The 12,021-nt window shown below is 36.0% G+C and overlaps 1 protein-coding gene across 4 annotated transcripts in view; it reads left to right on the top strand.

The window, feature by feature from the left end:
* Nav3 (neuron navigator 3) overlaps positions 1-12,021 on the top strand; it is a 349,764-nt gene that overhangs the window by 257,151 nt on the left and 80,592 nt on the right. For all 4 annotated transcript variants that reach the window (XM_026396971.2, XM_026396970.2, XM_026396969.2 and 1 more), the window contains 4 exons: positions 4,552-4,684; positions 5,459-5,729; positions 6,693-7,401; positions 9,354-9,842. In XM_026396971.2, the coding sequence (XP_026252756.2) occupies positions 4,552-4,684; positions 5,459-5,729; positions 6,693-7,401; positions 9,354-9,842 (1,602 nt within the window). The remainder of the gene's footprint in view (positions 1-4,551; positions 4,685-5,458; positions 5,730-6,692; positions 7,402-9,353; positions 9,843-12,021) is intronic.

The raw sequence follows: 12,021 nt of genomic DNA, 5'->3' as shown, positions 1-12,021 counted from the left end.
TTTCAACATCTTAGAATCCCTCATCATTTGGTAAGGGATGAGTGGAGTTAAAAGAAAAAATAAAACTGGACACAAAAAGTAGAACACAGTAGTTTTAGAGTGCTGAAAACATAGAAGAGTATTGCCAAAAAGTGAGATTTTGGAGTTTGAGATCTTAGAGGGAAAGCAGTTTGAGGAGCTAGAAGAATGTAAGATAGTATAAAGTGGTTCATGGAAATGATTCATTTACATTCCACAAAACACTGAGATGGGAAAGTCAGAACTGTGTAATGCAGTAAACATATTAGTCGTGTAACTCTGAAAAGGTCAAATACAAGACCTTAACCCCATGAATCCATTGGTTTTATTCAATGACAACAAACTAAATTTGAAATTTGTTCTTTTATTATGTTTGTTAGATAATTATGTTTTAGTTTTCTATTGAGTGAAAAATTTTGACTCATTTTGGAATCATTCATGTATGTAATTTTAACCACAAAGGTACATTGTGTTCATTTGAGACATTAAATGGTTTTTAAGCAAATACAAAAGGACATGCTATGATTACAGTAGTAGTTATAGCATTTAACTTTATATTAGATGCAGGATTTATATCAGTAAAAAGCTATTAGTAGAAAATTTGATGTCTAGCTTTCTACCAGAGAAATAGTCACCTAAAAATGCTCATTAAAATTTTACATTTCTGTTTAATTTCACTCTTTGGATATAGAACATAGGATGGTAGATAATTCTTAAAAACTCGTGTTAAGTATGAGAGATTACCTCAGTAATTGCCTTTCGCTTAATCTCAACAAAATTCAAGACTTTTATTCAACACTGAAATGTTATGCATTTCCCTCACAGTAGTGATTCAAAGAAAAAAACACTCATAATTTTGAGCTTAGGAAACATATTGGTTAATGATCCACTTTTTTTTTTACAAAACAGTATGCTAAATCCAGTCCAAGAGGTACATATGTGTGTCATGACAGTATAGAAGAGGTACCTAAGTCTTCCTGAGAATAGAGAGTAAGCATCTTCCTAGAAGACAAGCCCCTGAACTGAGGCATGCAGCCAAGTGCAACTTGGTCAGAGAGCGGGGACAGATGCTCAAAGCAGAAGTGATTGGAAGCACACACAGTCCCAAGTTCTAGTGCAGAACACAAGACAGAGGATGTAAAATCTAAGCTAAAGAAGCAGACTGAGGCCACATGGAAAGCCCTGTTTGGACAAAGACTTGTCCCTCTCGCCCTCCCTCTTTCCCTCTTTCCCTCTTTCCCTCTTTCCCTCTTTCCCTCTTCCCTCCCTCCCTCCCTCCCTTCCTTCCTTAGTCTTAATCTTTTATTAAGTTTGAGCAGTCAGTTAAGAAATTTTCTATGTACCCCTTACCCCCATGCCTCAGGGCCTTTCCCAATAACATCTTCCACCACAGTGATATGTTTGTTATAATCAGTGAACCTTCATGAACACATCCTTATTACCCAAATTCAAAAGTTTACACTAGTGTTTGCTCTAGATACTGTATGTCCTATGAATTTGGGAAAACATGTATGGATATGTATCAGCCATTTTGGTATAACACAGAATAGTCTTGTTACCTTACAAATCTTTCATATTTCACCTCTTTATCCTTCTCTCCCAACCCGTCAGCCCCTGCGCCTCTGCTTTCTTTCCAGAATATTTTATGTTTAGAAGTATAGTATGTAGCCTTTTCAGATTGGCTTACTTCACTTAGTAACATGCATTTAAGTTTCCTCTGTTGTCTTTTTGTATTTGGATACATGATTTCTTTTGAATGCTGAATAATATTCCATCTTCCAGTTGTCTAATGAAGGACCTCCTGGTTGCTTACAAGTTTTGGCAATTGTGAATAAAACTACTATAAATGTCTGTGTTCAGGTTTTGTGTGGAAGTGAATTTTTATCTCATTTGAAATACTAAAGAATGTAGTTGCTGGATCATACAGTGTAGATATTTTTATGTTTATAAGAAACTATCAAAATGTCTTTTTTCTTCCTGCCAATGAATAAGGGTTTCAGTATTTCACATCCTCATCAGCATTTGGCCATCATTTTCTGTATTTTCACCATCCAAGGTGTGTAGGTAACTATTGTTTTAATTTGCATTTCCTAATGACACAGTCTTTAGTATCTCCTCATATTCTCATATGATCATACACATCTGTGTATCATTTGAACTGAGGTGTCTGTTAAGTTTTGGCCCATTTTAATTGACTTGTTTGTATTGTTGAGTTTTTGAGACTCTTTATGTCTTTTGAGTAGCAGTACTTTATTAAATATGTATTTTGTAAATATTTCTTCCAGTCTGTGGCTTATCTTCTCATTAACTTGATATCTTTCTTGTTAATGAGCCTGAGTTTTATTTTATATTAGTGGTTATCAAAGTGCATATTTATGTTTTTATAATTGATATACACATATTCCTGTGAGAAGGTATTATGTGAATTACTTAATACATAAAAACATAAAAAATATATATAATAAATAAATGAATGATATTTTAAGAATTATAGGGGCTGGGGATGTGGCTCAAGCGGTAGTGCGCTCGCCTGGCATGCGTGCGGCCCAGGTTCGATCCTCAGCACCACATACCAACAAAGATGTTGTGTCCGCGGAGAACTAAAAAATAAATATTAAAAATTCTCTCTCTCTCTCTCTCTCTCTCTCTCTCTCTCTCTCTCTCTCTCTCTCCTCTCTCACCCTCTCTTTAAAAAAAAGAATTATGAGTATATTGATTGAGGTTCTTAATTGCAAAATACAGAATTTGCTTTGGAACTACATCATGTTAGAAGGCTCTTTGGATTTGGGGGCTGATTGGAGAACTGGGCTCTTAGAAAACCATACACCTTGACTCTGCTACCCGTGGTACGGTACCTCTGACTCTTAGAATAAGAGGCCAGATATCTGCCAGTGCTAATGGGGAAGAACTGAATGACTCTTCTAGCTGATGGAAAAGACTCAAAACAATTCTGCTACCTTGTTCACTAAATATGGTTTTTCTCCTTTGTGATTCTGTGGGCATAAATGGTGGATAGAACCTATGCTGCTGTCTGTCAGGAGTCTGGAAGTTTGGGATCTTATGGCTCCTGATGTGAGAAACTATCAAAATAAAATATACAGAAGGTATTCCACAGATGACAGATATTTGCTATAGTGATAGAAAATACATTTTTGCTGACATTGAAAAATAATTGTTATTGATAATAATCTCATTTATTTATAAATATTTTAGCAATCATGAGGTGTTATAAAATCTCAAGAAAAATACATACCCAAGGAAGGATCATCATTAGTGATAGTTCTATAAATTCATTTTTTCTTGATAATTAGTTTTTTGGGCAGTATCATGTGTGATCTGAATACATCACTATTATTTTTAACTTATCATGTAGCTCAAAATACATTCATCACTCTTTTGGGGTTTTGCTCATGCTTTCCTTATGAGTACACTCTTCAGTGTTGGATTATTCACAGGATATCTAAAGCAACCTGTCCATTTCATGAGACTATCTTTTCCTTTAATATTATTTCTGAGTCTAATATGCAAAGATTCATTTAACATAGCACAGATAAGTGATAATATTTCATAATTGATTGAGAGCCAGTCAGTAAACAAAGGGACTATGTTTCACCCCCTGGCAGAGCAGAGTTCCCACTCTCCTTCAGGTGACTCTGCTCATCCTATATTATTTCTGCACCATCTAACACATTGATTAAGTGAAGGAGTCTGTTAGCCTGCACAGGAGTATTAATATAGCCCAGATAATTCTTGTTTAGATGAAAAAAATAGGTTCAGAATTCGAGATATTTCTCTTATACTGAAAGTGGATTTTGTCATGCACCCTGTGAAGCAAATATATTTTATTTTAGAATCTAGGGCTTGGGAAAGGAGAGATTTTGAGAGAATAGCAGGGTAGTGTCATGGCCAGATGTGAATTTTTAATCACTGTCCCAGATTTAGCAGGTGAGGTTGTACTAGAAAAGACCAAAAGCATGAAAGTTAGAAAGGAGGATATTGTATATCAGTCAGAATTCTGACTGATGACGATATGATTGAATGAATCTCAATATTTAAGGGTTGGTGAATGATTAGAAGGAGATACTAGGGTAGGAAAAAAGAATGAAAATGACCTTCTGGTTTGTGACTAAAACACAGGGTTGTTTTTTTTTTAATTTTACAACAAAGGTTGAATGAATCATGTTTTATAATTTCTGGTTGTTTTTTTAGGGAGAAAAAGAAAAGCCAGTTGAATATTATTCTTTCCTGATATTGTGCAATACTTGTATCAGTATTTTCATTAATTCCACAAGTTCCCCTGGAACTTGGATCTACTGTAGACACTGGTTCTTTCTAAATTTCAGATAAGATTTTTCACAGGTAGGCACTCAATTTCCATGATTTTCCCAAAGTGGGAAATAAGTAATATTTCAACGTAAGATTAAAAAAAAAAAGATTGCCTTCCTAATGCCTGATCAACGTATTATGAAAATGTAATGACTTGCACTGTGTGTCCTGGGTTGAACTCATTACTACTGTATGTCTTGCTTTTAGCTGGGATGATAGCAGTTCTGTGAGCAGTGGCCTGAGTGACACCCTCGATAACATCAGCACTGATGACCTGAACACCACGTCTTCAGTCAGTTCTTATTCCAACATCACTGTCCCTTCCAGAAAGAACACTCAGGTAGGAGTCACCCTCTTTCTTTTACCACTACTGCTTCTGCTACTTTCTTCCCCCAAATTATTTTGCATTAGACTAAGTCCTAACACAGCCTCCTACCCTGAAATAATTGCATTAACTGATTAAGCCAGAGCTGAGAAGGATTCATTTTGCTTCCCTGGTCCCCAAAGTGTCTTTATCTTAGTCTTTGCTAGAGCTACAGCCTTAGGATTTGCAACAATGTGCACCTCAGCCTCATTTTGATCATAGAAAGTAGCTGACATATATGTATTTCTTATTTTTACCATTTAACCTAGAAAGACCTATGTTGTCATGTGTTTCCTATTAATATTGATATATTTGTTCCAAACAGCCAACCTTTGGATAGTGCTTGATTAATTTTATTTTGATCCCTGAAATGAATTACTAGTTCTCATGTACTAATGGCAAGTCAAGAATGGACATTAAATGATTAAGTTTTATCTTGTCTTACCTTCCCTTGTTACATTTGACACAGAAAATTCCTTCCTTTCTGGAGTGTTTAATTAGGTTTTTCTGCACATATTTATCCTGACATTCTCTAATCTGTGCAAGTGAGAATTATGTGGCTAAAATTAATGAAACCTAAATGAAGACATAGATAAAAATAGAATCGTCTCAGGAATCCTTTTGAAGACGTATAAATCATTGCAGCTTTTTTTTTTTTTTTAAACCAGTTATCTGGGAGAGCATTCCAGTGCCTAATTCACTTTATAGATTTTTCTGCATAGAGTTTTTCTGAAGTATTTTTCTTCACAGCTGAAGACGGATTCGGAGAAACGTTCCGCAGCAGATGAGACCTGGGACAGTCCCGAGGAGCTGAAAAAAATAGAAGAGGATTTTGACAGTCATGGCGATGGAGGTAGCAAGTGGAAGAGTAGCTCCTCGGGACTCCCTGAGGACCCCGAGAAGACCGGCCAGAAAGCTTCCCTGTCTGTTTCTCAAACGGGTTCCTGGAGGAGAGGCACATCCGCCCAGGGAGGGACTCCCGCCAGACAGAAAGCTGGGACAAGTGCACTCAAGACTCCTGGTAGGCCTGGCACTCGGCAGCTGTTTCATAAAAGTGCTTTAATTTATTGTTTTAATTCAGTTTTATTTTCTTTAAAAACAGCTCTCTTTTAAAATCAGATTCTTCTCCATATACTTAAATAACATTTTAACTAAATTTCACACACTTTTTTCATCTAAGGCCACATGAATATGACCATCTAGGCATGCTTTAGAGACCTCCCTCACAGTTTGGATATCTGGAGTGTCTTAGTGTGTTGTGATCATTTATGGCCATGGAGAAATAGAATAAGGCTACTGAATCAACAGTGCACCTCCATCTGTTCAAACTTCATTAGGAAAATTTATAATATTTATGTTAGTTATGCCACTAAGCTTCATCACAAACTCTGAGGGACATAAGCAGTCACACTAATTTAATGGGTTAGGATGCTGGATATTTAAGATTCTGTTTGGGATTAGACTTTTTAAAAGAAAAGAGTAAAAGAATTCTGAAAGAACGCACCTTTTCCTTCTTTATTTTTTTTTAACTCTCTGTCCCCCTTAACTTTTTTTAAGCAGTTATTTAACTTTTATTAAACTTTTATTAAACAGTGCCACCTGAAGTATGGATGTTACAGGTCATCCAAATATAATCATTTCAATGTATTATATTTTCTTTTTCTAATATTTTGCTTGATCAGGTAAAGTGTTATCCTTTTAAAGCATGAGAATTGCAAGACATGAGATATTAACAGATAGCATAAGTACTTGTTTTCATTTTATCTCCTCCACCTCTGATCAAATTTCCTCTGACAGCTAAAAAAATTTTTGTGCTTACACACTCAGTCCTCCCAATACGTTAGATTGTACGCCAAGATCTGAAACAGTTCACATTTAGGAGCTGAAGTAATATAAAGAAACATTCGCATTTTATACATTACTTTAGAAAGAGACATGACACCAAAATATGCAGACCCATATTTGTGTATTTCTCATTAATTAGGGAAAACCGATGATGCCAAAGCTTCTGAGAAAGGGAAAACTCCCCTGAAAGGATCCTCCCTACAAAGGTCTCCTTCAGATGCAGGGAAAAGCAGTGGAGATGAGGGGAAAAAGCCCCCCTCAGGCATTGGAAGATCCACTGCCACCAGCTCATTTGGATTTAAGAAACCAAGTGGAGTAGGGTCTTCTACTATGATCACTAGCAGCGGAGCGACTATAACAAGCGGCTCGGCAACACTGGGCAAAATCCCCAAATCAGCCGCCATTGGTGGGAAGTCAAATGCAGGGAGAAAAACCAGTTTGGATGGTTCACAGAATCAAGATGACGTTGTGCTGCATGTGAGCTCCAAGACCACCCTACAGTACCGCAGCTTGCCTCGCCCTTCAAAGTCCAGCACCAGTGGTATTCCTGGACGAGGTGGCCACAGGTCCAGTACCAGCAGTATTGACTCCAATGTCAGCAGCAAGTCAGCTGGTGCCACCACCTCAAAACTAAGAGAACCAACTAAGATTGGGTCGGGGCGCTCAAGCCCTGTCACTGTCAACCAAACAGACAAGGAGAAAGAAAAAGTAGCAGTCTCAGATTCAGAGAGTGTTTCTTTGTCAGGTTCCCCTAAATCCAGCCCCACCTCTGCCAGTGCCTGTGGCACTCAAGGGCTCAGGCAGCCAGGATCCAAGTATCCAGATATTGCTTCACCTACATTTCGAAGGTAAGGATATATAAAATGATGCATAAAAAGTATAGGATGTACATGTCACATACATATACTATATACAAACATTTATATATGTGTGTGTGTGTGTGTGTATATATATATATATATATCCCAAATACACATTTTCTAAGATGCATATATCTTAGAATCTTGTAAAATGCAAAGAGTTCTAAGAATCTGATTGTATACATAGGTAGCAAAAAAGTGGTGCTCCTTTTGAGAAATGGTCAAACTTTGCAATTGCATTATCATTGTGGTATTAGCAATACAAACAGCATATGTAAGAGAATTGGAATCAGATGGCAATACTCAGGGAAAGTGATTAGAACAAAGTAATAGCTTGTAAAATTTAAGTAGATTTTCATCAATCAAAGCAGTCAGTCTTTATGACTATCAGCATTGACTTCCAATGTTTTGTGATATGGCTGGTTCTTAATGAGTCAATGGTCATAATATAGATGATGCTGTGTTCTTAGATTACATAGGGCAAATTCATACAGTACCATATCTTGACATACTAAAGAAAATTAAGGTATGATATGATTGGCAAGGTTTGAAAACAGTTGGAATTTTGATGTAGGATGGCAGGCTATTTTCTAGCTCTTCATCAGCTTTCTTTGTCAGGACTCTGGTAAGCACATGATTGGTTTCTGCAACAGTATGATCTTTGGTATCAAATAGGTGAAGTTCTCAGAAATATAACTGTTTCTAAATAACCTAAGTGGCAGGAAAATAAATATAGTTAAAAACTTGAAACAAATAAGTTATACCTATCTGGGTCTGTTTTCTCATCTGTGAAATTATAGAGCATGACTTACAGTTCATTACCTCAATACTTTTAATGTTGCTTTTATTCTGCTAACTAAACCAAGGTCTTTGATATTTTGGAAATAATTGGTCTTAAAACATTTAGCAATCTTTGATTTTTTTTAATTCTAGAAAGTTCAATTCTCAATATAAATATTAATCCTGAAGAACTGGCATTTTGAAAGGTTGATCCTCATTGGAAAGAATAAATTACAGCTTATAGCAAGAGTAAATATTTGCATTGCTTAAGGAAAAGCAAATAGTGCCCTCCTGTGGTCCATTACCTATGAAACAATTTCTCATATTCGTCATAAAATATTTCACTGTAGAAAATATGGATTTCATTGCAACTTAATCTGTAATCATTATGCCATTACTTCATATCACTTTATTTCCATATTTACATAAATTTGATTATATCATCTGCTTCATTTACAAAACTAAAATGTTTTCTAAACTAAACTCCAATATTTAACTTAGCACCAACTGTGTTTCACGTCTATTATAAATATGCATTTGAAGAGCCCTGGCAATTGACATGAAACCCTTTGGCCTTTCCAGGGGAAAATGTGGACAAACTCACACGTTGCCAACAATGTCCAATATCGTTTCTGACCAACTACTCCCTGAATAGACACCCAGGCCACCAGATATTCAATGCAACTTCCTAGACTTTGCCTTAAGCATTCCTTTTAGATACTGAATAAACTATCAAAAAGAAAAAAGAAAAAAAATCATTTAAGTGTTCTATATCGAATGCGTAGAAGTTGTTTCATTATAATGGTTCTGTAAATAGGTAACCTCAAGAATGATCAGAATACTTGCATGAAAGATTCTTATGATCGCTTAAATTGTGAAAGCCCAGAACTTTCATGCTTGGTCTTTGTTTTGCCTGCTTCCTCCTTGCCCCAGGTAGCAGCCCAGAGCTGACTTAACCCTCACCATGAGGATATGAGAGATTTTGAGCACTCAATTAATAAAACAACCAAGCCTATAAAGTTCTTTAACATAGAGACAAGATGTGCTTGGTAGCTCAGTACACCACAGCACACTTGGCTCTTGTGCACTGTAACCCTAAATATTAAATGTGGATATTAGTTTCTTGGAACAACTGAAGTTGTTATTTGTTTTTCTTTTAGGTTGTTTGGTGCCAAGGCAGGTGGCAAATCTGCCTCTGCACCTAATACAGAGGGTGTGAAATCCTCCTCAGTAATGCCCAGCCCTAGTACCACATTAGCGCGACAAGGCAGTCTGGAATCACCGTCGTCTGGTACGGGCAGCATGGGCAGTGCTGGAGGGCTAAGTGGCAGCAGCAGCCCACTCTTCAATAAACCCTCAGACTTAACTACAGATGTTATAAGCTTAAGTCACTCCTTGGCCTCCAGTCCAGCATCGGTTCACTCTTTCACGTCAGGTGGTCTTGTGTGGGCTGCCAATATGAGCAGTTCCTCTGCCGGCAGCAAGGACACTCCGAGTTACCAGTCCATGACTAGCCTCCATACGAGCTCTGAGTCCATTGACCTGCCCCTCAGCCATCATGGCTCCCTGTCTGGACTGACCACAGGCACTCACGAGGTTCAGAGCCTGCTCATGAGAACGGGTAGTGTGAGATCTACTCTCTCAGAAAGGTGAGCTTTCCTGAAAGCATTGCTGAAGTCTCACCCCTTTCTCCCTGCACCGTGCCTAACTCCCCATGTGAGTGACGTTTGTGCAAAGCAATACGAGATTGAAAGACATAATATTGATGAGACTTAGCCTTTTCTTTTATACCAAATCTGTAGAGAAATAACACCATTAAGGGTAGGGTGGCTAGATAATTAAGTTTCTCAATAGGAATGCGTACATTTATAGCCAGCAGGCAATGTGAACGTTTAAAGCATGTATTTTTATATTGAGCGATGTCTTCTCAAGACATTTTAATGATTTGGCTTGAGCTCCATGATAACATAAGCTCCTTATGATAATTTAAACATTTTTAAAGACCAAATTTAAATGAATTCTATAATCATGCTCTAAGCAATATGTTAAATTGGTTTTATTTGTGCTTCTACATGAAAAAAATAGCAAACTGATCACTGGGGAATCCTAGGAATTGGAGGGGGAAAAAGTCAGTTGTCAGCCCTGAATTCTTAAAGAAAATTATATACAGGGCCATTTGTGAATAAGGCTCTTAAAAACTGATCATCATCCAAGTATTTCCATTGGTTTAATAATTTCTAACTTAAAATAGAGAATATAACACAGCATCTCTGACTAATACACTTACCAGAAGGTGTCAGTGTTGAACAAAATGATTCTAGAATCCTACTGACCACCCCCCAAAATCCTAAAATAATTGATAACGACTCTTACTCCTGGGAAAATTTCTTTAAAAAATTCTTAAAACTGCCACTTTTCCCCTACTTGTTTCTTGGCACACATAAAGCTTTCACAAATAGTCTTGGCCACATGTGTTAATGTACTATTTGGGTAACACTCTGGTCATTGAAAATTTTTGATACATTTTCCTTTGGTTTTGCTACTGTAAACAGCATATACAACCAGTGTTTGATTTTTTCATCAAAGAAGTTAGGCTTCCAAAAACATTGCAGATTCTAGTTTCAGAACTTCTAAGGTAAATGGGCATCTTAACAGGTCATTTATAAAACTTCTAAAAATTAAGTCAAATTATAAATATTCATAGCCAATTTTAATGAATGTATCATAGGTTATAAGTCAGATGTAGGGAATCCAAATAGCAAGTTGACATCCAGATCAAGCATACTACAAATAGGATATTATTTATTAGCCAGAACTACCCTCCAAAAAACAGATTATTTTTAAATCATGAAGGTAACTGCAGCAAGTTGGCCATCAACCTCCTTCCTCAGCATTCAGATGTTAAACACAAAAAAATATAGTCAAATAATTAATTGTAACCCAGTAACCCTCAAATCAAAATCACATGTTAAGATTGATGAGTTTTATAGCTATAAGTGAAATACAGTTTTGACATTTTAGTCTGATCTATATTTTAGCTGAGCTCAATATGAAGTTTCACTATAGAAATATACATATATGTAGTTACTTATTCATTTTAAGCAAATCTTTTTTAATGGTTGATTAATCTTGGAAATAGGCCAGTTTTACAAATGGGAATTCCATAATATTAAGCAAACCAAATAAAGACTTTTTTCCAAAATACACTGTGAACCAATTTTTAATAAATGAATGCTTTACCTTTGAGTCTTAAAAATGCATTCACCGACATTAAGCCACATAAAATAAATGTTAATACCTTCATAGGTATAGTATATAAGAGATATTAATTAGTCCCAGCAAATTATTGGATGGAAATAATTTTTTGATATAAAACATTCTGCATTTTCTTAGGAACAAAACTGCAAGCAATCACAGTTTAACCCTTTAAAATACATGTAAGGAAGTTTTTGATCTATAGAGAAGAAATTGGATGCAATTAGTGGTTCTGACTTAATTGGACAGCAGTATGTAGAGAATGCTAAGGAAATAATAGAGCCATATTTGACAGAAAGTGTGTTAAAGTATAAATATTAAAGGAAATTAATTAGAGATATATAATAGAGAGATCTGTACGTTTATGACAATAGTTTGATTTTCATATCCTATATTTATATTAAGTCAGTGGGTTTTCATATAGATTTTAATTTTAGTTTAAATTCCTCTTCCTTAAAATTGGTGAAATAAATAAATAATAAATAAATGAACAATAAAACACAATTTTTGTAATAACTTTCCCTCTGTAGCAGTTCTAGATCACTGGTACAGCCTTTGTGCCATAATAGTTCC

This window comes from Urocitellus parryii, chromosome 5 (genome assembly GCF_045843805.1).
Source record: "Urocitellus parryii isolate mUroPar1 chromosome 5, mUroPar1.hap1, whole genome shotgun sequence".
NCBI classification, from domain to species: Eukaryota; Metazoa; Chordata; class Mammalia; order Rodentia; family Sciuridae; genus Urocitellus; species Urocitellus parryii.
This window is presented reverse-complemented; position numbering and strand designations above follow the sequence as displayed.